The 26,558-nt window shown below is 40.8% G+C and overlaps 2 protein-coding genes across 9 annotated transcripts; one reads left to right on the top strand and one right to left on the bottom strand.

The window, feature by feature from the left end:
- Positions 1–979: 979 nt before the first annotated feature.
- On the bottom strand, positions 980–15,531 carry wdtc1 (WD and tetratricopeptide repeats 1). 6 transcript variants are annotated; one of them, XM_061674980.1, is made up of 16 exons: positions 14,920–15,531; positions 11,571–11,707; positions 11,361–11,444; positions 9,354–9,400; positions 9,056–9,167; positions 7,501–7,688; positions 7,225–7,407; positions 7,027–7,121; positions 6,799–6,914; positions 6,633–6,708; positions 5,164–5,260; positions 4,805–4,975; positions 4,497–4,729; positions 3,738–3,900; positions 3,442–3,634; positions 980–2,159 (listed from the first exon to the last, which is right to left on the bottom strand). In XM_061674980.1, exons 2-16 carry the CDS (start codon positions 11,616–11,618, stop codon positions 1,962–1,964), a joined length of 2,004 nt encoding a protein of 667 aa, XP_061530964.1. In that variant the 5' UTR covers positions 11,619–11,707; positions 14,920–15,531; the 3' UTR covers positions 980–1,961. The 6 variants fall into 6 exon arrangements, with proteins under 6 accessions (XP_061530964.1, XP_061530963.1, XP_061530962.1 ...); XM_061674979.1 differs by lacking the exon at positions 14,920–15,531 and adding an exon at positions 12,216–12,282; XM_061674978.1 differs by lacking the exon at positions 14,920–15,531 and adding an exon at positions 12,128–12,215.
- Positions 15,129–26,523, top strand: cep85 (centrosomal protein 85). Of its 3 annotated transcripts, none has more exons than XM_061674974.1 (14): positions 15,129–15,305; positions 16,113–16,169; positions 17,211–17,342; positions 20,104–20,876; positions 21,604–21,731; positions 21,952–22,069; positions 22,911–23,096; positions 23,437–23,589; positions 23,672–23,826; positions 23,933–24,050; positions 24,176–24,226; positions 24,309–24,416; positions 24,531–24,756; positions 24,842–26,523. In XM_061674974.1, the coding sequence occupies exons 2-14, from the start codon at positions 16,130–16,132 to the stop codon at positions 25,003–25,005; spliced, it is 2,352 nt and encodes a 783-aa protein (XP_061530958.1). In that variant the 5' UTR covers positions 15,129–15,305; positions 16,113–16,129; the 3' UTR covers positions 25,006–26,523. The 3 variants fall into 3 exon arrangements, with proteins under 3 accessions (XP_061530958.1, XP_061530959.1, XP_061530960.1); XM_061674975.1 differs by lacking the exon at positions 15,129–15,305 and adding an exon at positions 15,775–15,995; XM_061674976.1 differs by lacking the exons at positions 15,129–15,305; positions 16,113–16,169; positions 17,211–17,342 and adding an exon at positions 17,373–19,697.
- Positions 26,524–26,558: the final 35 nt, after the last annotated feature.

The raw sequence follows: 26,558 nt of genomic DNA, 5'->3' as shown, positions 1-26,558 counted from the left end.
AGGTCTCCGCTGGTCTGAAGTAACACGATCAGAAGGACCAACAATTGCAACCTAAATTCTAATACTGCATTTGTTTAATGAAATTGTATTAATTTATTCCCAAACAGTCTGCCTTTTTCCGTCCTCTGATTGGTTGATCAGAGCAAAACATGTTCGCACACATGAATAAATTGAACAATCAGCATGTCATGGTAGTAAACACATATTGAGTCTGAACTGCTCCAGATGTTCAGTAGGTTGCACAATTGCATGTTATTATTTTGCATTTTTTGTATAGCATTAATTATTTATATAATTGTGATGTAATAGTAGTAGTATAGAAAGAGATAAATTGAGTTGGGTAAATCCTCACTTAAATCCCAGGTACAAAATGAACGGCCCATCACTGGCAACCTTTAATATATTATAACACTTCACTATAAGCCCCCTTTCACTACAAGAACTTTACCCGTGTTCATGACATTCTTCTATCTGTAATGAGGAACTTTTGGAGGGTGGAAAAAGACCCTGCTAGGGGATTTAGCGCTTTCCAGAGGCCCAGGAATCCTTGGGCCTGAACATAAATCAGAATCATGATTCTGATGATGATTCATGAAAACCATCCTGTGTTACTTCTGAGGTCTGTTCATCATTCACACTGCCCAGTGAGCTGTGAGCATTATCACGGTAAACTCACTGAAGCTGGGTCACCTCGTTATCGTACAATATATAGCACAATGGTCGCCCGAGCAGTGAAATACTCTGGACACAAATTGCCTCATAGTCAGCAAAAGCAGAAAATGGCTCAGACACGGATGCACGAGTGGAATACCAGAAAGTTCATACCTTGGCCTCACCTTAATTACATCTTTGCTAACCTAATTTATTTTGAACAGTACTGCACCTCTGTTAATTTTTCCACTGTAATCACAAACAATTTAACATAACTACAGAAGGACCAAAAAAAAAAGAGACACACCAGCTATTTTTTTTGGTTTTTTTTAATGATTATTTAAAGTTTATTTCTCTGTTTGCAACAAATGTGACTACATGAGTCCTCAAAGAGAAACAACTGAAATCAATGAACAAAGTAAAACACACGGAAGCCTACTTTTGCATTCATTAACATGTATTCAGTTTATGGGCATCTAAGTGAAGATTAGCCAAGGATGAGTGGTAGAGACACAACAGTTGTCACCAAATATACTTGGTTTATCATATCCTCAAAATTAGCGTGTCCAAGTTAGACAAAAAACATTTTCACACTAAATTGCATTTGAGATCAAGAGGACTTTGACTCTGACTAAACGAATCAAATGAAACCACCCCCCTTCGGGACTAAAAAAAAAAAAAAAAAAAAAAAAAAAAAAATCCTTGGCCATTTGACTGATGGAGGGCAAACTTTGGCAGAAGAAAACTTTTTCCAGGCTTGTTAACTAAATACCAAGCTCGTCCATATCCTTGCAACATGCAACTTTCACCAGAAGAATGACATTTCATTCTAGGTTTCAAAAACTCCAAATGAAAAGACGTGCTCCACACAGTAAGCCGGCTGGTGCATCTTTTCTGCAATGAGCGCACACTGCAGGAGGGCAAACAAGAGATGCAACAAAGCACCTTCAACTGTGATATTCTCCTCCACCGAGGTCACTGCCACTGCGGGGCCACACTGACATGAAAATAGGTCATTGGGCATTTCTCCTTAAACACCCAACATAAACCTGAGGGAGGTCTGCCTGGAAACACAGGGTGAGTTGAGAGGCTCATGTGTGGTTTAAAATGGCCTCTCTACACTCATATGACTTTCTCCCACTGCAGAGATCTCCACCAGCCCTCAGAGGATAAGGGCAATGCATAGTGTTGATATGTGACGTGATACCCTGGTGTCTCTGTCGGAAAGGAGGGCAAATTAGGACTCAAACAGAAACGGGCGCAGCGCATTGCTTCCTACTTCCATTCTACAGAATGGCCGTCAGCTTGTCTTAGCTCGGTCTACATTGCACTTGTCCATCTGAGCTGTCGTCGTCGTCAGAGCCGTCTGGGCCTACGCCACGCAATCCTGTGATACGATAGCCCATGTTGAGCAGCATAACCTCCAGCGGGTCCGCGTTCATTCGCCGCTGGTTGGCCTGAGCGGCACCTTCCATGTCCTCTACCACGCGTCCATTTTCACTCTCCGTCTGTGTGGAAACAGGGATGAATGAGTGTTGGGAGGCAGAGGAGAACTATTTGTTCTAATGAAAGGTTATACTTTTCAGACAATTGAAAACAGACAGAGTTGGGAAATGTGTATTTGGTTATATCTGTGGTGTAACAATGCTTTTTGGCAATACATTTTCTCATATTGGAAAGCCAGTTTACTTCCCTTTATATCATGTACGGAACATGCATTTGTGGGATGAATATCACAACGTAGTACAAGAGGTTCTCGGTTTACAAGGGTATCGACTCACGTTTCAAGGCTTAGTTACTGCAGTACGTACTGTTTTTCATGTGACTTTTTTAGATTTAAGTGTTGTTGTTTTTTTTAAAACTAATATTCACTGTACAGTAATCCCCCTTTATTTGGGGGAGGGGCGGACAAAGCTCTGCCGCGAATAGGGAAAAAAAACTTGAGCAACTGACACCCGCAAAACCACAAACTATCATCTTAAAACAGTTCAATATAATTTAAAATTCATCTTAGAATATCCATCCATCCATCCATTTTCTGAGCCGCTTCTCCTCACTAGGGTCACGGGCGTGCTGGAGCCTATCCCAGCTGTCATCGGGCAGGAGGGGGGGTACACCCTGAACTGGTTGCCAGCCAATCGCAGGGCACATAGAAACAAACAACCATTCCCACTCACAGTCATGCCTATGGGCAATTTAGAGTCTCCAATTAATGCATGTTTTGGGGATATGGGAGGAAACCGGAGTGCCCGGAGAAAACCCACGCAGGCATGGGGAGAACATGCAAACTACACGCAGGCGGGGCCGGGGATTGAACCCGGGTCCTCAGAACTGTGAGGCTGACGCTCTAACCAGTCGTCCACCGTCCCGCTCATCTTAGAATATTAAGTTTAAAAATCAATGGCTTACAGATGATTCTATTTTGAAAAAAAATGTGCCGGAAATGCACATATTCATGAACATACGGCGAAGACTCTAAGTAGCTTCCACTAACAACCCAGGCTAAACGTGGCTCGTCAACAACATACAAAGCTTGTCTATCAGTTGAGATGTATCACTTCAACATACTTGCCAGAAACAAATTACTGTAATACTTTACTATTATCATCTTTGTGTTTTATAAAAACACAAAAATGCCAATTTTTTCAGCAAATAGTTGATTATAGGTTCCACAGAAAAGAATGCAAATAAGCGAATTTGTGAATAGTGATAATAATAATAATTTGTGAATTATCATATTTTAGTGATGTATTATGGTGAGACATATATTAATCCAAACAAGTTGTTTACCTCTGGTCTAGGGTTCCATAATCGAACCACGGGGTCAATACCACTCGAGGCCAGGAAGCAGTAGCTGGGGTGAGGCTGCAAGCAGTTGACTATGGACTCGTCTCCCTGCATGATACGCACTAGATTTGTCGTCTCCTTTTCCCATATAAAAAACGAGCCATCGTCTGACCCGCTGACGATGTACTGGCCTTTGCTGAGCAGGAACGGTTTGGAATCAGAATGACTCAATAAACAATAGTAACAAGCCATTCTCCTATCGAAAGAGCTGCTGGCCATCGTGAGCTCCCATCACTTACCTTCCAAAGAAGTTGGCTTCTTTAATATCTGTGGTGGTGTTGCAGTGACCACAGTATCTGTGCTTGTAGTCCAAGCTTTTCTCTCTAAAAACCAACTCATCCTTAAGGATGGGGTCCTTCCAGCTAAACGAATGGAATCGGAGAGAGCTGTTGGACTCTTCTCCTAGTGGGGAATTTAAAAAAATACAAATAAATAAAAACATTAACTGATGGAAATCCAATAATAGGCATTGCTATTGATAAAATCATTTGTACATGTAAATACATAAAAATAAAGTACACAACTTATTCTTTGCAGAGTTCCCCAAAAAGTTAATAATATTTAAATGACTAAAAGTTACACTCAAATCAATGAAATTTCCTGTCAAACAATACAGCACTTGTTATTGGCCCCCAGCAAGGAATTGTTTCATCACTGTATGTTGGCTTACTTAAAATGACAAAACTTGTGGTGGGGTTTGGGCCAGGGAAAGAATTTTGGTATGTATAAATATACAAATCTGATATTTTGTCTGACTTCTGTTAAGATTTTTATACATGTTTCATAATTTTTCAGTGCATAATGCATTTTTTTTGGGGGGGGGTGAAGGCGAATGAGGTGAAGAAGCAAATTAGGGTTGTTTGACCTTGGCAGAGTTCTGTGTTCTGCTGATGGCAATTTTAGTTTTAGGAAATGACAATAAATGAGCAATATATTCATTTAACAAGGGACAGCATTGTTTTGTACTACACGAGCTGAGTTTTAGTTAGTTCACCCACCTGATTCTGTCTTTGAGGAGAAGGCCTTGATATCTTTATCCAATGCGTCGCACGCACTGCTGTGCGCCTGCTCCGGAAACTTTTCTTTGAAATCATCGAGGCACTCCAGTGCTTCAGACACATACTTGAGCTCAAAGAGACACCGTGCAAGCCTAAAATGAGCCTTCAGATGTTCGGGGTTTAGAGTCAGTGCCTTTAGACAGTCCTTGAGTGCGTCATAGTGGTCTCCATCCCTGGGACATCATAGAAGATGATGACTCTTGCATGTGAGGATATAGCATCACGTCTCAAGATAAAATGACGCTTACCACTTCCGCTTCATGTAGGCTGCAGCCCGGTTTCCATAAAGCATGGCGTTAGAGCTGGAATGCTGAATTCCTAAACTGTAGAGTTGGATGGCCTGTGTCCAATGCTGCCGTGCAAATGCATCATTTGCTTGTTGTTTGAGCTTTTCCAAATGTGGAGGAAGATCAGTGGAGCTACAACAGTGAGGACAGAAGACCTTACAGTACTTACTGGGGCTTGTTTGCATACTATAATGTTGGTGACAGAATGTAATTCTAACAACAATCATTTGTCCTATGTTTTTATAATATACTTTGCTGCCAAAAAAATTATTGCTACAAAAATATATGTGTAGAAGTCAACGGACAGCGTCAATATTTACTTCAGTTGCATCTTGCTTTGGGTAAATCCAATATGGCTGGCTGGCAAATGAATTCCATTGGAGACGCCATTGGTCGTCTTCCCATTCCGCAAATCTCCTAGAATCCACAAACAATACATTACATCCAGTTTACTTACCTTATTTACGACATTAAAGCTATTCTACATTCTCTATATGGACAACTGTTTCCTCCCCCTTTCCAGCTATGACACTTGACACTATACTGGGAAGTCTGTCTGCAGGAATTTTTGTGCAGTCCACAATATGTGAGGTCAGAGGTTCAAGGCTACAATCTCTGTTCTAGTTCATAACAAAAGTGTTTTCTGGGGGTGAGGCCAGGGCTGTCGAGTTCTTCCATCCATGCGTGCCTTTATGAACTGTGCAGAGTATGGCCTGCAGCCAGAGGGTCGCCGGTTTGTATCCCAGCTCGAACCCATGTCGTTGTCGTGTCCCTGGGCAAGACACCTTAACCCACATTGCTTACAAATGAACATGCTTGGATGTTTGATGCTGATCGGAGGGGCTGTAGGTGCAGAACAGCAGCCATGCTTTCAGGCAGCTGTGGCTACACAAAGTAGTAGTGTGACTGAGGAGTGAATGAATAATGTGTGTAATTGTGAAGCATCTTTGACTGCCTAGAAAAGCACTATATAAGTGTCGTCCATTATTATTTCCCCAAACTGTTATACTAACAGAGTCAGAAGCATAGATTTGAGTAATTGTCAGTTTAGAGATGTGTCTAAACTAGAGCCTGACCGATATGGGATTTTTGGGGCCGATAACAACAATGTGGACTGAAAAAAAGCAGATATACCGGCTGATATCCGATATATCGTACGATAACCGAGCTGCTTTGAGCTGCTATATGAAAAAAGAACATTGATATATACTGTACATTAACACAAATTCTTATTACACCCAAGATATGATTTAAGATGAAGAAAAACGTCACGTGATGAAACCCAGAAAACGGTATAGCTGACTTCCTGTGTATGCTATGCTAACGAGCATGACTACAGTTTGATTACATGATTGTTTGAAGCCGAACTTGCTAACATTTCGTTTTCTTTTTGGCTGGTGTCTTCGGACAAAAGTTAAGTACAGGTACATCATTTATTGATACAAATATGATATGACATACGTAAACATGAACAAAGCCTAAAGATCGATGATTGTATTCTTTGGTGGCTCTGTGGAGACACCTTGTGTTAAAAAAAAGACACTGTAGACGTTTAAAGTCCCTACGGTTGCTGTCACGGCCCGCGTCGCCATTCACCCGAACCGCGAGGAAGTGCTTCGACCCGTTTTGCAGAATGCAGAAGAAGGTTGCGCAGATACCAGATTCACAAAAATTTTTTAGCAATATCAATTGAGAGACATGACTGTTCAGGAATTACTGTACTACTGAATTATAGCGTAGATTAAATGACTTGTCATTGTACTGTAACCTACACATAGCGCAGACCCACCTGGTGATGATTGCCACGTTTGTGGAAGCAGCAAAGTGTATGGCCTTTGATTAGATGTCAGGTCAAACAGATACACCTAGAGATGAGTAAATGCATACAAAAACAAAAAGTCATATTTTCAGTACTGATTTCTGACTATGTATGGCCCTGAGTAGAGCGGCTCTACCTGTTCCCCACCCATGTTGACAAGTAACTCAGTTCCATCTGGACTGAAAGTGACATAAGTGGCCACCAAGACCCTCAGGCGGTTATTGTAGTCACTCAGGTTCACTGACAGGTGACCTGAACAGGAAGGCAAGGAGCACACAGATAGAGAGAGGATTTTACACCAATAAGTCCAAAACAGTCAAGTTGTATTGAACTATAAATATGAGTGATCAATGAAAATCAGTACCTGCAGCGTAATACTGCACAGCTTTGTCTGGGATGGGCTTCTGATTTTCTAAGAATGTGCGCACAGCAGATGGCTTGTACTGGCTTAGTGATTTCCTGTTTAGGGAGGGGTTCAAAAATGCTTTACACCCAAGTTGTAAACTCAGACATGAAGCGGTGGATGAATGTTTGTACATGAGAGCAGTGAGAGCCAACCCACCTACAGTTGTGAATCATCCGAATGTCATAGAGACGTACAAAGGGACCGTTGGCCCCAACGGCCATGTAGTTGTTGTCCCGTGGGTTGACAGCCAAACACTTGGCTTCCACCAGCTGACCACAAAACTTTGTCAGGTCAATCAGCACCTCTGAGCGTTTACTGCTCTCCCGCAAGTCATATTGTCTGCATGTGCAAGGGAGAAGTGAGCATATGTACTGTATGAAAAAAAAAAATCAGCACAACATCTTCAATAATAATAATTGCCAGGGTTCTAACCTGATGATGCCATCCTCCGCGGCACTCCAGAAGGTGTTGGGCCACATTGGCGCTGTGGCGATGCGTTTAACCCTGTTGGTATGATCAGAAAATATATGGATGGTTTCCTTCACCGTCAGGTCATGCACGTGGACCTTAGTGTCCGCAGCGCCAGTTATCAAAATTCTATCTCCGGAGTGAGGGAGGAACTGCATGGAGAAACAAAGCAATAAGCTGTTAGTGCCATCGTCTGACCCGCTGACAAGCAATAAGCTGTTAGTGCACCTTTTATCAATTTTGTATGTCTTTACATATTTTACTGTTTGTTTTATATAATAGATTAACATGCTTTATTATTATTATAAACTGTCATACTGTGACTCGTATTCTGTGAAAGGTAGTCTAACATTTTACTTACATTATGTCTGGTGATCTGTGATTTGGGTTGCACGAGGTGTCAAAAAATTCATATTCTACAGAAGTTATAGGACTAAAAGATACTCGTGCAGCACTGTAATTAACATTACATAATTATTAAAAAAAGGTTGTGTGTGTCATTCTTCACATTCCCCAGTCAGGTGGGATTTGCTCTTCTACACAGGAACTAATATCAATGAAACACTTATCCCAGTATTGTCACAACTCAACATGACTAAAATACCTGGCCAGCTTATTACATGAACAACTTTAGTATGTACATCCTATTATTTCACAAGACTTTCCTTATGTGCTAAGATTATTGTGGATCTATCTGTAGGTTAAACTCAAGAATTAATAAAACATCTATCCATGCATTTTCCTAACAGCTTGAATAACAAATTGTTTGCTAGCAAGTAACTGACCAACAAGTAAATGGCCAACAGCGCTACCCTATGTACAAGAGATTCATTGGAGGAAGAAAATGGTGATATTGCCAGATTACTGTATGACTTAGTCGTATGGTCATTTATGTTCACAAATTTAAATATACAAGTGCCACATGATTGGCTCAGAAGTATGACAATGCTTTAGATGCTGTTGTAATTTCTATAAATTACTGCAGCTCCTGAACATACTGCAATATGGAACACAGTGGACCCTCGCTATTTGTGGGGAATAGGGTCCAGAAAGCAAATTGGAAAAATTCATCGCCCATTATAATTTCATTAAGAAAAAAAAAATTATTCTTTATTTTTTTTGATGGATGCTCCCCCCCCCCAAAAAAAAAGAACACAAAAAAGAAAAAGAAGAAACACAATGGAAAATGGGAAAAAAGACAAAAAAATGCCGGGAAAAATGGAAATTAGAAAGAATTGAAAAAAAAAAAAAGAAATGTCAGCAAATTGGTGAAACCGCAGGTGCCTAACCGTGAGTATGATGGGATCCACTGTATTTAAATATTTGTGCTGCCCTACAGATTAGCATGTTTTGACATTGAAGTCACATTTTTTAGAGGAGTCATAACTAGGTTCACTGAAAGGAGCAGTCAGACAACACGGATGATGACTGAATGGACTCTTCACAATGTTACCCTCCTACTGTAACATTACAAAGTTATCAACTTCCCCACATGCCCCAGTGACTGAACCACTCTTACCTTAACAGAGAATATGTTTGCTGCATGGCCTGTGTGCATAGTAGTAAGCTTCTTGAGTCTGAACGGATCCCAGATGATAGCATGTTGATCGTCCGAGCCTGAGGCCAGCAGACTGACAAAGGCAAAACAAGAATTTGGTTTCAAGGATTTTAATTGTCCTACCAACACACATTTACACATGATAGGGCACAAAATTTGATACCCGAGCTTCCAGATTAGCCAAACTACTGTATTTTCATTTGTTCATGAAACTGAAATTAAGTAATTTCAGTATAGTTCAGAAAGAGTTCTCGCTTACTCTCCATGTTCATTCCATTCCAAACAGTTCACGCAGCCTGTGTGGCCCTGCACAATCACACAGAACAAGTAAAAGAATAAACTGTCAGTCTTGCACTCACAACTGCTGATGTACAGTTGTCAAACTTAAGGCCCGCGTGCCAGATCTGGTACTCCGCATCATTTTATGTGGCCTCCGCAAGTCTGCCACAGTTTTTCCTTGACTTGTGTTCAACGCTAGCCATAAAAACTATGCATGTATGTAAAAGACGAGAAGTTTAACAGCCTTGCGCTCTATCCGCACGCTCAGTCCGTAAACAGTGCAGCTAAGCTTTTGGTAAGCGGACATCATGGCTCGTAGTATGCTTTTGGCACCAGGTCAAACTTGTTAACTCATTGGAAATGGTATCAGGCAAATGTGAATAATCAGGCAAATGTGAATATCAGTGCAGCACGTACAATAAAAACGAGTGCGGTAGAAATGCAACTTCCAACAGCATTTAGCAGCCTCTCTCTCCTGGGCTCTTCAGAGGGAGCAGAAGTAAAAACAAATGCCATTAGCAGCATAATAATTCACACTGCTTTTACCATTGAACTTGTCTGATTCTCTTCCCGTGCAGCTATTAATAGCTCACACAGTCAAACTGTGCTGTTATAATTTGCTTGTATTCCCTCACATTTATAGACGTCTGTAAAAAAGGTGAGATTAATTACTGATGTTTGTGTTAAGTGCTTATTGTTAAGCACAGTGATTTACAACCAGGGTGCCGTGCCACACTCGTGTGCTGTGAGAGATCAACAGACGTGCTGTGGGAAATTATCCGATTCCACCTAATTAGTCCAAAAATTATGACTGATTAATTACAAATATATCTTTGTTGATCTATCCATGCAAACAATGTATGGTGATTTCACAGTGGCTCAGTCAATTTGTGAGCAAATTTAGATGAGCTTGTCATTATTTCAGTATTCATACTCTTTGTGCCCTTTTTGTTTGGTGGTGGGCCATGAGATTTTCTAATATAAAAATGGATGCTTGGCTCAATAAATGTTGGGTAACACTGGTTTATAATTTTGTTTTCTTTTACTCATGTGTGACGTCACATCAGCCTGTGCTCGTGTATTCCAGCTAGTAAGATAGCTAATAAAATGGTGAACATCATGTGAATGTGGTTTGTTTATAATGAGTAATTTAACTGCTGAATACAGTGATTTATATTACTTGGGCTCACTACGCTACATATCGTCACTGTCGGGCAGAAACCGCGAATGTCCAAATTTGGTCAATTTCACATATCGATACTATTGGTCAGTCTCCATGTGGGTCTCTTATTATTACAAATTATTGACCAAAAGTGTTGAAAATGACTCACTCTCTTTTGATGATACAGTGTTAATGGCTCAAAAACATGCTGTTTTATTGTTTCCCTCAAAAGTGATGGTTTTGGAGATGCGAGGATTCTGCCCGACGACAGCTGTATGCTACATGATAGATGTATGATGTGGATGCCTTGCTAACTCTCCTATGTCTGTGGTTTTACAGACCACAGAAAAGAAACCAAAAACCAATCAATCAGAAGACAAGTCTGTTCTCTCTAAATGGGGCACACACCTCTGTACCTTGCCACTCTGAACACTGAACCCCCTGGAGACATAAAACTCCCTTTTTTATGATTCTCTTTGTTTTCAAGACGATTGAATATTATTTTTATTAACTATTTGAAGAAATAGTGATGTTGCACTTTCATAAAGAGAAAAGAATTAAGCTGTTGATGTTTCATTTATATGTTATTAAATCTTTCCTTATTTGTTTTGGGACTTTGTTCGATTACTGGAACAAATGTGAAACCCAAAGTACTGCATGTAACATGATTTTTGGTGCACCGTTACGACCTATTACATTTCATTGGTTTGACTGTTATAACCGGCACCCTGAGGGTAACCACAACTATGATGTGACATACAGGGAAAGCAAGTTTGACCCTCCTGCTCTGATTGATGAATGCTCAAAGCACTTGTTGCATCTGACCTGAAGCTCAGCCTCCAGGCCAAGTCTCTTGATGAAGGGGTCGGTCACATGATAGAACCTTTGAAAGCCTGATGCGCTCTTGTCCTACAGTCAAATCGGCCCAAAAATAAATACATTTTAATTAAAAATTAAGATTATACAGGATTTCCCTGAATAAACCAGCGTCACTCGGGTATTCAGTGTTGTCCTTGTCATTGCTAGATTACTCACCCGGATCTGCCTGTGCAGGATATCTCTGGTGATGTTGACATTAGTCATGACTTCAACACAAAACAAAAATTAGGGGTTGGGCAAGAGAATCCAGGTCTCACCCAGATGATGGGTGGTCTCTACTTCTTGAGTGTATGCTGCAAAGACATTAACATTTTTTTTTTTAATAGGGCAGGGTAGATATATACAAAAATGGTTGTTTAGGTATAAAACATACCATATAGCGTTAGCTGATCGACAGACTTTACTTTAGAGAGGACTGGCAAACACCGTGGAACTTGCTCGCGTCAACAAGACGAGTTTATTTGTCCGATAGCGTTAGCTGTTAAGCTAATGCAGCACTCGGACAGCCCTAAAATAAACTCCGCACATCACCAGCACCTTTCTAAACAATAACAATCTGTTCATATTCCAGAATATGTGCCCAACCAAGCTGTCGGGTTTTGAAAATGGGTGTCGTTTAACAATTTTCGTTGGCTTATTTCGTTAGCAGCTAGCTAAACAAAACGTCACCAGAAGGGAACGCTATTATTTGCAACCTTTTGATGACAACTTACGACTGCGTATGCGAGCTCACTGTACTCCCTCTCCCAAAAAGTCCCCCGCCAAGAAATGTCGACGTAAAAAAAAAACGTCATAAATCACCTCCTTACACCATTTTCCTTTAAAGCTCTTGGCAAAAAAGCAAAACTCCCACTGTGAACTGTGCCACTGAACACAACTTGTTTAGTTCCGCTACTTCACACCCTCACTTCCGGTCCATTTTATTATCGTCGAAAGTTTGATAAAAATAAATATCATTTGAAAACTCCTACTTTGTCAAAAATGTAAATACAATTTTGACGTTCTTTTACTCCGCAACTTAGTCCCTTAGTCCAGAAATGCTACTATTCTAACTTATAGACAAACTCAGACACATTACATTGTTTATTCTTTATAATTGTGTCCATTGCAGACATAATAACACCAAACTGCAGTAAAGTACTGCCTTGCCATTCTCATTCTTTGTCCATTATTACAAAAACGCCTGTTATTTCATAATGAGGGTCGATTCTTATTCTACCATGTTACACATGCTTGTTCATTTTGGAATCAATAAATAAGGCAAAACAACAACAACAACAAAAACGCTCCATATATGCCTTTATGTGTCATTTATTATTATTATTATTTATGAATTAGTTTGAATTTTGGGATCTTTATTTCACAAAGTAGGCTCTACTTTCAAAGGTTGGCTCAATTATTGTTGTTAGTTGTGTGTGTAGTTTTATTATTGTTTTATATTTGGTAAACCGATCAAATTGTATGTGGTTTAAGCTACCACGGTCGCCGGTGCACTTCAGTTGCTTTATTCCCATGAACGGGAACAGAATGTGCATTCCTTCAAGAGCTGCTATTGGCTACAAATCACGCCCATTCATGACGAACTTGAGCCAACATTGAAACTGTAATGTCCCTTTGCGCTTTAATCCTTGCTGACGTCACAACCGCCAAGCACCAGTCTCCCCTTAACAGCCCACACATATTACACTAATCCCTCTATATTGCAGTTCAGGTTTTTTTTTTTTTCCAGTCCCGGTAATTTGCAGTTTTATTAAGTGTTATTAAAGTTGTTACTTTATTTTTAATAAGCTGTTGTGTTATTACAGTTGTTACTCGATTTCTTTATACTGTTTGCACCAATGGCGTCAGTCACTAAACCTATTTTAAGGGGGCCTTCAGTCACCCGCCCCCCCCCCCCCCTCTCCCCTGACAAAAAAATTATACTATATAATATTACTAACACAGCCCCATAACATCACAGATGCTGGATTTTGAACTTTGTGTCCATTTGGCCTGGAGGAGACGACATCCACAATTTCCAAAAACAATTTGAAATGTGGACTCATCGGACCACAGACCACTTTTCCACTTTGCATCGGTCCATCTTAGATGAACTCGGGCCCAGAGAAACCGGCGGCGTTTCTGGGTGTTGTTGATAAATGGTTTTTGCTTTGCATAGTAGAGTTTCAAGTAGCACTTACGGATGTAGCGCTGAACTGTATTTACTGACATTGGTTTTCTGAAGTGTTCCTGAGCCCATGTGGTGATATCCTTTAAACATTGTTTTTTTTTTTTGGTTTTTTTTTTTATGCAGTGCCGCATGAGGGATCGAAGGTCACGGGCATTCAATGTTGGTTTTCGGCCTTGCCGCTTACATGCAGTGATTTCTCCAGATACTCTGAACCTTTTGATGATATTATGGACCGTAGATGATGAAATCCCTAAATTCCTTGCAATTGTACGTTGAGGAACATTGTCCTTAAACTGTTTGACTATTTTCTCACACACATGTTCACAAAGAGGTGAACCTCGCCCCAGCTTTGCTTGTGAATGACTGAGCAATGCAGGGAAGCTCCTTTTCTACCCAATCATGGCACCCACCTGTTCCCAATTAGCCTGTTCACCTGTGGGATGCTCCAAACAGGTGTTTGATGAGCATTCCTCAACTTTCTCAGTCTTTTTTGCCACCTGTCCCATCTTTGGATGACAATGACAACTTAAATATGACCATGATTCATATTCCTCAGTCTAACTTTTTTGTATGACTGACTTAAAACCCGCTTATGAAGGATTTTCTTAAACCTGAGTTGTGAATTTCTGGATGACTGTAGGGTTGTTTTTGTTAATTAACTATTATTTATTGAATTATTTTAACTATTAATTGTTTTTTTTTTTGTTAATACATATACAGTAATATTATTTTGGATTAACTTTTAATGTTTTGATTATTTAGTGTTAACCTTTAGGTCGTTAGGATGTAATAATGTTTAGTAATTTTCCTTTTTTATGTGATTAATAATAGATTAATATAATCAAAAGAGGGGAGCTGTGTTGGAAAATATATGTTTATATATACCAAATATTACTTCTATGAGTTTTATACAACCTTCACAGGCTATACTGTTATGTTGTGACTACTGGCTCTCTCCCGGTCATACTGTGCGTACTAATTGTTCCTAGCTGCTATTCTCTAAAGATAAGTTGAGTGCAGCTGGACAAAGATAGTTGTTTTGTTTTCTTTCTCCGTCTCTCTCACTTCGATATAACAAAGGGGATTTTTGTCTGGGCTTCATTCATTTAGGGGTGACAACTCGTAAGACCTGTACCTTTTCCTCTCTTTGCAAAGACTTTTCTTTCTTGTTTTGTAATAAAAAAAAAAACCACAAAGACAAGATTGCTTCCCTACTTATTTTGTTAGAAAAAGATTTGCCAAAACAATAATATTACAATACATATCTCAAACTTGTCACATCATGCTCGTTAATTTCGGAATCGATAACATTAGCGTGTGATAAAAAAAAAGTACCTCCATATGTGTCTTGATGTGGAGTAAATTTTGTGATTTTAATTTCACAAAGGTTGGTTCTATGTTTTAGATCCGTATTTGGGTGAACTGCTTTTATGAACAGCAGCACAGTACGCACCGGCGTAATGTTGGCAACTCTTTACTTGTCTGTGGTTTTAAGTAGCGTTCGAACGAATAAACCAAGAGGGACGAGATCTTGGGCGGCCGACGCTGTGACACGAAACAAGCGCTCCTCCTCGCCTGGTCTGCTTTTGTGTGTCATCCGCGGCGCGATGCAGTTTGGCTCAGCGGCGGCGGAACAACTGCCTCTGCAGCGGATGCCTCTGATTCGGCTGTCGACCCCGAAACCGAGATTTAGAACATATTCCATCTATGAGGAGCGAAAGGTAAACGGAACTATATGATGATGCTTGGCGGCGTCGCGAGCCAACATGTGTACGATCAAATAAATAAAAATAAGCAAAAAATTTTTAGCGGTGATGTTAACAAACGCGAGGAGCAGCTTGACGAGCGTCGGTTTAGCTAGCTATAGCGTGCTAGCCATAGCTTGTTGGACGGAAACAGATTCGTCATGGATTAACGAGATTACATTGTTAACCACGCAGCGCATCACAATTCATTGTGTGTTGTTGGTACACAATTGCTACCTTGTCGGAATCAAGCAACATACATATTCTAGTATTGTCGTAATTTTACTCAGCCATAACTCTTCCTTGTTAGAATGTCGAAAATGGTAACTCAGGTAAACGTGTGGTTGTGGGTTGGCCTGTCTTTAGTGCAGTTTGTCTTTTTTTTTTTCCCCCTCGAGTTAGGCACACGTTTGGTTTATGAATTAACTAGCTAGACTCGAGTAAAGAGGATTAGGTTAATGGAATGAGATCGCTGACTGCGTCTGTTCATTAGGGACGTGAGGCATTAATATGTGCTCTCCCTGAAGTCTTTTGGGGGCGTCGGTGTTTTGGAAACCGATTGTGTAACGGTACATCTTGTTCGTGTTGTTATTTTCGTTGCTGTCCCTTGGAGGGGAGTCATCGGGTCATGTTGAGAGCCAAAGCACCTGTGACGTTCACTTGAGGGTAAACAGTGTTGAATGTTGGACATGGATTTTGTCACTGTAAACTGCGATAAGACGCCAATGTCTTCTTTTTTTTTTTTTTTTTCCCCCAATGTGAAAAATTCCCTCATTATTTCAGGTGACGCCGTGTATGGAATGACAACCTCACAGAGATACATTGAATCCAAACCATCTGGTAGGTTTGGAACCTTTTATAGTCTCCTGTATGTTGTTGATTGAGCTTGGTTGTCAAACATGTATACACCACGGACCACCCCAAAAAATACTCGGGTCTCCCAAGTACCACGATAATGATCAAGATTAAAATACATCTGCAGAATTGGGTGAAATGTTCATCAAAACAAGGCAGATGTATATGTAACATTATTGTAAGCCACTGTAATATTGAACATTATCACTATGCTTGAACATAATCAAATAAAAAAAAGTACGTTCTTAAATAAGGATGCAATTAAAATATATTATTATGCAAAAGTTAAATCATAATTGCACCTAAATACATAGCAACATGACAAAAATATATTGCAATGTGATTCCCAAAATTGCAGTTTCAAAATGCTGAGTCTAGCTGGAATGGCCACTCCAATCTGAGTACAAAGTACTAAGGATTTTGAAAATTGGATGATGGGTTTTAGAAAATTGAGTTGTTTTTGTTGAAAAAAATAATAATTGAGGACCGTTTTTGTGTGATACCACCTGTAGAAAATCTGGTCAAAAACAGCTTCAAATGAGAGAATAATATTACGTATTTCTCAATTTATCTCCTTGGCCCTTTCATTTGCTATTTAGGGAACTCCTTCTTCGATTGGCTCAGTTTCATTTGAAAATACCCACTACTAAGCTCGTACGGGCCCGAAATTCAGTGGGTTCTCCAAGTCGACGAGACAAAATTACCTTGGTTTCAAACGGTGTCACTTGCCCGAAAAACCCGACTTAAATAACACAAAAAAATCCATAAAGATGGCCACCACTTATCACTTTCCTAAAATAAATGTCTAAAAATAAACAGTTCTAAAGATTGAATGCAAATGTATTATACTTAAAAGTTGAATACAACTGAACTGTACTTAACAAATGCACTGTCAAGTCATTAACATTGTGCGCAATTTGTACATTTAATTCAGTGATTCTTTCACGTACCACTAGGGGGTACCACGTGACACTTTGAGAACTACTGTTCTAATGTCTTGGTCCTGTTTCATAAATATGCATACAGCCCGGTTTGCTGACATGGAGTGGCAAACGCCGGACATGTCAGAAAAGTTCCAGAGTCGTCTTGGCCGCCAGCCTGCAACGTCGGACAGTGGGGACACGGGTCTTGGCACGTCAGCGTCTGACAGCACAGAAGGTAACTTTTGCTTATTGTTTCCTCTGTGGATATGTATTTTGCAAAAGAGTCCTTATTCCACTATTACGTCAGACCACTTCCTGTAGTTACCTTCACTTCCGCTATCTGCAGTCACAACTGTGAAGACCGCACCAAGTAAGCAGCGGAAGGTGAAAGTAGAGTAATAATGTGTTATGCTTTAGGATCATAGGGTCGCGGTACAAGCATATTACTAATATCTTGTTTGGGCTGGATTTAAACTACATGATTCAAGTGACACAATTCCAATGTTCCCTTTTTTTACTCCCACATGGCACAGTTTGAATATGGGTCATAGCAGCTTTACAGAAAAAAAAAACCCCATTGCATTAGAAGTCTTCAGATAAAAATCAAGCCTCTTTCAAATGCAGATAAAAACAGAGACAGATGCCTTTCAATGTCGGTCCAGGGCAACTAAACAGTGTGTAATGTTTTATATAATGTTTATTTACATTTGTGTTCTTGCTAACCAATGTCACGTCTGTTTGTATGTGGCGTGTGTGTGTGTATGGCAGTCTGGTGCAGAAGTCTCTTGAAAATGCACATTAAAAGATAAAAAAATGGGCACTAAATCCGAATTGGGCACTTTGACTTGCAACGTGAATCAAAGTTCAGTCCAGCTCTTAAAACCGATCGTATCAAATAGGACTAAAGCTTTTCAGGCTGAGGAAAATGGACAAGAGCAGGAAAACACAGAGAAGTTGGAAGATGCTAGAAACTAGTAGACCAGCTTGCTAACCAGGCTGAATACGTACACACAGCAATTATTTTTGTAGCTTGTAAACACTACTCACAAAAAGGTAGGGATATTCGGCTTTCGGGTGAAAGTTCAGGATCAATATAAAATGAACTATGACCATTACATATTAACTTAATTTAACCTTCTCCAAACATTTTAATGCCCATGTCCAACTGCTCAATGTTTCGGTCCTTCTTGCACAACTTGCTGTTCTCTAACAAGAAGCTGAATGGTGAAATTCACAACTTTTTTTGTTTGTTTTTTTAAACAAGGATGTCCACTTCTCTGCCTTTCTGTGACTCTTCCGGTATCTCTGTATATCTGTTGAAACCTGCTGATGACCTTGATGATATTTTTTCAGAAGTTTAGAAGTCAAATTTAGTTCTCCAGTAAAGGTTATAGTGCATTTTAGGTTCATCCTGAGTGACCTCGCTGTAGTGTGTTGAAGCTCGTTTTAATTGATGATTTAAAATACTGAATGTTCTCAATTCCAACGTTAACTTTGGATACACCTCTTCAGCTCAGGCTTCATACAATGTCAACATTCTCAGCATGAGTGAAGCTTCTTTAAAGCAAATGGTGGCGTAGCGCCTCATTAAACGTGTCAATGTAATTTAAGTGATGTGTCTGCACAGGTTTGCCTGAGCTTTGGACATTGTTGTCAGATGTGTGGGGGTAGTTTAGTTAGTTTTGTTACAATAGTTGAACACTATACTAGTGTTGGCTCAGCCTGTATGCCACTTAAACTGACAGCAAAGATTAGCAACGTGACAATTAAGTCCAAATTTAACTTCAGTAAAGACCTGTTGCAAATAAAACGGTGTGTATCATGATTAGAATGACAACAATCTTTCTTCAAAAGCCTTTTTTTTTATTTTTTTTTTTTAATTATTGTTTTTATTGTAGGTGCCTTAGGTTTAGTATAGTATGAAATAGTATGTTTGACATTGAAAGCTAAGTAATTATATTACATAATTCACAAAGGCAGGAATGTGTGTTGAGCAAACATCTCGCAGAGAAGTTTAGACTTGTTCTAGTCAGTCACGAATCAGGAACCCTAGAGGCCTATTTTACACTGGTAGTTTAATGGTGAAAGCTTGTGCCATTTTATTTTCCACTCTTTTATTGTTATACCTTTTTATAGTGCTTGCATATATTTTGTAGTTTATGGAAGCTGCGGTTTAAACAAGACAACCCATTTGGGCTTTGAATGTCGATGTGCACATGTGATGTATTATTGGGAGTGGGAGGAGGAAAGGTGCTTAAATAAGCGTCACCCACAGATCACTCTGTAACTTGAGAGGTGCGCTATAAATACCCCTAACCTTTCCTGTGTTTGCCTAGTTAGATGTGTTTTGCTCAGTGTGGGGCACAGGCTGCCTGAGGACAATACTCTTTTGGGCACAAGGCCTGCCCGCTGCGTCGCTGTCAGCTTGGCTTCTTCGCGTGATTCACTGTTGCTGAGAAATGCAAGCCTCAGACGTCTTTTTGGATTTAAAGTGTCCTGCCGCTCAGCTCGGCTCAGCGATACAATGCAACGAATGTCCTTGTTGCCTTGTAATGACCTGCTGTTTTTGAGACTTGAACAGGTCTCTGAGGTTTGTAGAGCTACTATCTAGCAATATTTTATTTTGCATAATGTGCAGATCTGGGTGAAGGCATTTTTGGGTAATGGTTTATGGTGTAAATTGGGTGCGTACATGAGTAATCAGAGGGTGTACCTTGGTTCTTGCATAACTGTGACAGCCTTGCACATGACACTGAATACAAGCTTGATCAAACCATATACAGTGGTGTTTGTGTTGCTTTGTATTTCATTTGAAGATGGTTGATTATTCAACAACAAAGTAGGCCACCCACAGACACTGACTGCGTCGTCTACTAAAATAGTGCAAATAGCCCGTCGCGCTCTCAGTATTCTGCACTGATCCTTTTCTGTACATCAGTATATGGAACAGTCAGATAATGTGTTGCTAATTTTACCCGTTTTTAATTGGGTTGCAGATTTCTGCAGTTCCAGGAGCAGTCCCTCTTTCCAGCCCATTCGAAGTCAGATCCAGATACCCACGGCACATGTCATGCCATCCACGGCCGGAGCCCTGGCCTCTAAGTCCCAGGCAAACGTCCAGGAAGAGTCCAGATCTTCTTCCACCTCCAGAACATCCAGTGGCTCCACCTCCAAATCTTCCTGTCTCTCCAAATCAGCATCCTCCCCCAACCTGGATGCCCAGACCTCTATGGGAAGCGAGCACTCTGGGCCAAAGTCAGACTGCCTGAGCCGGTATCGAAGCCTTCTTAATGGGCTGGACCACTCGCTTTTCCCCACAGATCACACACGGATGGATGAGGGCCAGAGGTTTGACACGCCTGCCGTGGAACCGACCATGAACCAGTCGGCCTTGTTGGGGAGCTTATGTCCTGATGTCAGACTCCGATTACAGACTACAGGGATTAGAGAGAACTCTGACTGTGCCTCTGAGGCTTACAGAGGAGGCGTGGAGCACAACTATAAAGTTCTTCCAGAGGCCAGGCCTGGAGTTTCCATCCCCGGAGTTTCCATCCCCAACGACCCCTCTAATCCCAGGTCCAGCCAGCCTGCTGGCGTTTATGCAAGCCCTCTTAGCTTACAGACACAGGCTCTGTTGAGGGAACATGCGGGAACCAAAGCGTACGATCCCTTACGCCAGGACCGGTGTGGTGAAATATTGGGCTGGCAGCAGCAGCAACAACATAAGCAACAGATGGACAGCATACGCATGCAAGTAGAACAAATGCAGGTATGTTTTTATTCTAGATTGGCCCACTTAATAATACAAGGCTTCATACCTGTCAAAACAAATGATGTTGTGGTTTCCATGAAATGACAGAGTGATAAAGGGTCATCACAATTGTCCAGTGGAACACCCTTGTTTTTGGAACATGAAATGGGGACAGACACCGAGCTCGTCATTGGAAAAATAATGTTGAGCTAGAGTACACAAAGCCTGGAGGCATACAGACTTATTGGCCTATTTAAAAGCAGGATATGATATAAGTAAAATGCAGTGGAATTAGTCTGCCAATTGATTTAGACACGTATTTAACTTAATAATAAATCCCTTCTTAGAAAGACTTTACCCCCATGATTTTATTGTTAGGGAAAGCCTTGGGAAAAGCGTGGCACATATTGCACATTGATTTTGAGAATTCACTCTGTTTTCGTAGTCTTTCGTAGTGTTGTAGCCTCAACATGTGTTGTTTTGTAAATCTTCAGATTTTTTATCTCCAGTGTGTATTTACAGTTAAACCCAAAATCATTCTGATAAACTGATAGTAATTAAAACAAAAATCTGTTGAATTCATCTTCCAGTTGGAAAAGATGATATAATAATAATAATATTAAGTATTGTATTTCAGTATCATATTTGGTATAATCAATTACCATTTCGGCATTGCAAATGACAATCTGTTCTCAGTTAAATGATGTGTCAATCTGATTGTGCCGTTTATGTCTCTCTTTCACAGTTGAGTGCTGGTGTGGGCCAGTACCCGTCTTTGTACCCCACAGCCATGCACCCGGAGTCTGGCAAGTGGGACGCTCTGGTGAAAGCCAGTGAAGGTCTGCTAAAGGAGAAGGAGCTTATAATAGAGCGGCAAGTGTTTCCACTCGTTTTACTACCCTCCTTTGGTTAACATTACCCTAACCATGCTGCCTTATAGCGTTAAGAATCCTGGAACGTAGCAATTTATCCTCTTTATTTCTGATCTGAATCAAAACTTAAAACGTGTGGGACAGTAGTTTAAGCACTATTGTATGCCTCCCAGATTGTAGTTGAATGTGTTATTAATGCTTGGATAACGTTGTTTGTGCAGACAAAAGCAGCATATGACTCAGTTGGAGCAGCGTCTGAGGGAAAGTGAGCTGCAGGTCCACGGAGCCTTCCTGGGCAGAGGCGCTCCCTTCGGGGATATATGTTTGCTACGGCTACAGGTTAGTAAGTCACGAGGGGTGCGCGGTATATGCGATAATCAGTATGAATTTGGCCTGTGGTATAGAGTTTGACTCCACCGACCAATCATGGTGGCAAATAAGATATACTTCTGACAATTATAGTTATCACTAAAGGAGGACTACGAGCTAAGTGCAATACACACAGCAAGAAAACACAACCGGAGAAGATGAAGAAGCCATGCTAACCGCTAACTTAACGTAAAATGTAGTGTCGCGAGACACTAGCGTTCTTTAGTGCCACAGTCAATTTTAAACCAAGTCTGGCTCGAACCGCGTTACAGCCAAGTGGTAACCCACTATGAACGGCAAATTAGCATGTAAATTACGTGTCTACAGAGAAAATAATATAACTGCTACACAGTAAGCACATGCGGCAGGTCTGAAAACTCAAAATCAATCAGTATGTGTCCGCATAAATCAGCCACAAGGAGCGTATGAGGTCAAACGTATATTAATATACAGTATATTAAATATGTATATCAGCAATGTTATTTGTTACTTTGCATCATAGAATGTTTTGTTTTAATTGTTGTCTTATATCTAATCAATTTAGTTTTGCCAAAGGACTATTTAACCCATTCAGAAATATTTTCATTACAATTTTTACACTTTAAATTTATAAAGCAATACTGTATATACTGTTACTGTGAAGGAATGCCGTTTATACCATGATATGAGTTTTAGGCCATATCGGCGAACCCTGTAACTAGCACACCAGCCCTATAACAAAACCACACTGCAAGCCCTGCGTTGCCATCCCTGTTATCACATGCTGTGCTTCCGTGAGGACCTCACGATGACTCACATGAAAATATTGCAGGAAGCTCAGAGGGAGAATGCGTTCCTGAGGGCACAATTTGCTGAGCGCACAGACTGTGCCGCCCTGGAGAAGGCAGAGGCCGAGCGGAGGCTGGGCGGAGTGGAGACCGAGACACGCCGACTGACTGACAGCCTGAAGGAGACATGCGAGAGGCATACAGAGGAGATGAAGAAACAGGAAGAGAGGGTTGGTGTTTACCCTCCTTCCTTAATGTGTGTTTTGCAAGCTAGTAAACCACAAAAAGTTATGAAAAGAGAACATCCATCAGTACATACTACAGTAAATCACCATAGATGCTTCATTCGAAAACAGCAACTACACCGCTGCAATTTGTTTCAAGTGTGTATAATTCTCACATTTTGTCAATAAGTCTCAGTACACTTGTCACTTGACATAATTGAGGAAGTTGAATGAAAGGTGATGCCGACATTTTACACACGAGAGCATTTCTAGCAACAATGGCTCTCCTTGTTCTTTTCGACTTACTTCTTACTCTTACACTTATTTTTCTCACCTGTTTGTGTAGATTAAGTGTCGAGACAAGCATATCAGCAACCTGAAGAAGAAGTGTCAAAAGGAGTCTGAGCTGAAACGAAAGAATCAGCAGCGCATTGAGACTCTGGAACGCTATCTGGCTGACCTGCCTACCTTAGAGGACTACCAGACCCAGAACAAAGAGGTGAGCGCAGTTGAGGGTTTAGCTGAAAGCAACATGAATTTATCCCCACCTTTGTTAAATAAGAAATGTGTTTCTGCCATAGCTTCAAGAGGCCGAGCAGCAGGCAGCTCGGCTTCAAGATAAGGTAAAAGAGCTGGAAGCCTCTTTAGAGGCGACACGCTCGCAACTTCAAGAAAAGGACGCACAGCTGGAAGAGCAGAAACGAAGGGAGAGAGACCTGCTGACCACCATTACTGAGTATGAATGCAAGCACACATACAGTACGGTACATACTGTGTGTGTATTCTGCTCTTTACCCTAAATGTCCAAGGAAAGAAACAATACTTTTATACATCTCCCTTAGTATGCAGCAGCGGGTGCAACAGGGCCTTGAAGATGGAGCCCGACTGCCCTCTCTGGACATTGAGAAGCTCAGAGGCGAGAACAATACTTTAAGAGAAGAGCAGCAAAAATTTAAGAAGGTCTGCTGTGTTTTCATCTACAGTCCAGAAATTAACGTGTAATTACAAGGACTGTTTTTTTAAACCAATATTTACCATATAAGATATATGACGTAAACATCAACAGCTCTCTATTCTCTTGGCAGGTTATTGAGAAGCAACATAGGATGATGGAGCAACTTGGTTCTCAGATCCAGGTAATTGACTACTTGTTTTCCTTCTAAATGATTTTCTTAGTTACCATCGTCTTTTAACCTTTATGTTTGTTTTCCTCTGCAGGCCTTGGAGGTGCAGATATCTCAGGAAGAGAACACTTCCCGAGCTCTGAGAGCAGATATATCGGCCAAAGAGCAGAACATGTCTGAGCTCCACGTAGCCATGAAAGAGGTTCGATAGTTGCTTTGCGAATAATCTTTTAGTTTCTTTAATTTCGGAAAACCTATTCAGTGGTAGGCTAAAGCTCATCCTTCTTTTGACTGACTGTATGTCACTTTCTTTCAGATCGCTTCCCAAAACCAGGACCTGATGGAGCAGAACCTGACCCTGGAGGAGCAGATGAGCACGAATGAGGCCTCCTCGACTCTGCAGCCAGCTGGTGCTCACCTGACACAGAGGCTCCTCAAGGAGCTCGCTTCCTGCCTCAGCGATTTACGCTCCCTGTGCAGCATTTTGACGCAAAGGGCTCAGGGACAAGACCCCAACCTCTCCCTGCTGCTAGGTCTCACGTGTAAGCTTGAATATTAGGACTTTCTTGCTTATGTGGGTGATTAGAAGTACAGTATTTATATAATGTGTCTTGTTTTTCTTTAAAGCAACCATACCAATGGCGGAGAACGATGAGGACTGGATAAGTCCAGAGGTGCTACACAAAAAGCTGGTCGAAGCACAACAGCTCCGTCGTGATGTGGAGGAGTTACGTAACGTAATACGGGACCGCTACGCACAAGACATGGGCGATAACTGCATCACCCAATAGCTTTGACCCGTTTCACCTCAGGGGCATCTACATCGGGCTTGACTTTCTAGCCTAGTTACTGATTGTCTGGATGCAGAGTGGGTTTTTAATTTTCTTGGAATGGAAAGCCTAAAGGATTTGGCTTCTTTTGACTGACTGTATGTCACTTTTAGAGCCTGTTTGTAGCACAGTCTTCCCATCCTACTGTTGAGTTCAGCCATTTCAGTCCAAGGGCTAACGGAAAATAACTTACCTCTAATACTTGATCCTTGAATATTTTTTTTATTATTTTAATGTGATATACTATCATTTACCAAACAGTCTTAACCTTTTTCACTCTAGAGAATAGATAATGCGTGTGTAAAAGTCCCTAAAATCTAATTTATTTAACTCTAGATTTCCCTCTTTAGGGGAAAATTCCAAAAAGCGGTTGACAATCAACTGAAAATATGTTTTGTCCTAGAGATGTTGCCATCATGCCATTATTTAAAATGGTGACAAGTGAAACATCTGCTATGTTGTGAGGTAGAAGACTTTGTACCAAACCAGCACTCTACACCAATGGGCCTTCGTCTGTTCAAACTACCAAAGAAAGCTGGTCGAGGCAGTCGTGCAACATCAGAATGTTTGCGTCCCCCCCCCCCCCCTCTAATCCCTCTCCAACCCCTCCGTCCACCTCTGCTGTAGACCTGGCTCTCGCTGAACACCGTCAGGTGCCTTTCTTTCGCATGTGTGGTTACGATAGCCATTCATTTTAGACCAATCGGAGGCTGCTCACAGCTCGCTCTTCCACTATGACATGTCTCCCCCGAGCATCAGCCACTAGGATAATGGTACGATAATTTCCATACATTCCCTGACTCTGAATGTAACATGATGTAGGATGTTAGCGCTCTCTGCTAGACGTGTGGCGTTATTATTAGTCCATGTATATCTGTTCCCATGTACATTTTAAGGTTGATAACGGCTGACTCGTTAGATAAATATAGGAGTGAGAAACAGTATTGACCTTCGGTATTAATTTATTCTTGTCTGGACCGAGTGTGAAAATGTTGTGGGCCTCCTAATATCTTGCTGTATTGATTCGCTTGACATTAACCACGTGTAAAGGTTCCATGAAGTGTTTTGTTTTGTTTCCACATTGTGATCTGACATGTTATAAGTTTGATTGGATGTTAGTTCAGATATGTTTAATCCTACGTGATACGCATGGGGCTGGCTGGATCACCCCAAAGTTAATTTACAGGGTGGAATTGATTTCTACAAGTTTTCCCTGTCATGAAACAAAAAGCCATTTTAAGAAGACCACATTGGGAATGAAAAGGGACTTTTCATACACAAATATGCAATAATTGTCCAGGACACAAGCCATTTCATGGGACCTTTTAACCAAAACATGCACAAAATTGAGCTTTGGAAAGTCGGGCTCTGCATGCCTTAACATCTCAAGTTTTTCAAAAGGGAAAATTGTTTATATGGTCATACGTTTTGTCCTTTGTAATGCCCTATTTTAGAAATAAAGATGTTCAATTTTGGTCAGTTTGATTTTGTTGCTTTGTCCTTTTATATATTAA

Source organism: Phycodurus eques, chromosome 4 (genome assembly GCF_024500275.1).
Source record: "Phycodurus eques isolate BA_2022a chromosome 4, UOR_Pequ_1.1, whole genome shotgun sequence".
NCBI classification, from domain to species: domain Eukaryota; kingdom Metazoa; phylum Chordata; class Actinopteri; order Syngnathiformes; family Syngnathidae; genus Phycodurus; species Phycodurus eques.
The sequence above is the reverse complement of the archived record's forward strand: the minus strand, read 5'-3'. Positions and strand labels throughout refer to the sequence as shown.

What these genes read in the sequence shown, in the direction of transcription:
- wdtc1 (XM_061674980.1), bottom strand. Translation starts at nt 11,618, where the DNA reads ATGACTAATGTCAACATCACCAGAGATATCCTGCACAGGCAGATCCGG. An exon ending in CGGATGATTCACAACTGTAG is followed by an intron (nt 7,122 to 7,224) that starts GTGGGTTGGCTC and finishes CTCCCTAAACAG; the next exon opens with GAAATCACTAAGCCAGTACA. An exon ending in GCCTACATGAAGCGGAAGTG is followed by an intron (nt 4,730 to 4,804) that starts GTAAGCGTCATT and finishes ATGATGTCCCAG; the next exon opens with GGATGGAGACCACTATGACG.
- cep85 (XM_061674974.1), top strand. Translation starts at nt 16,130, where the DNA reads ATGACAACCTCACAGAGATACATTGAATCCAAACCATCTG. An exon ending in TGAAGAAACAGGAAGAGAGG is followed by an intron (nt 23,097 to 23,436) that starts GTTGGTGTTTAC and finishes CTGTTTGTGTAG; the next exon opens with ATTAAGTGTCGAGACAAGCA. An exon ending in CCTGCTGCTAGGTCTCACGT is followed by an intron (nt 24,757 to 24,841) that starts GTAAGCTTGAAT and finishes TTTTCTTTAAAG; the next exon opens with CAACCATACCAATGGCGGAG.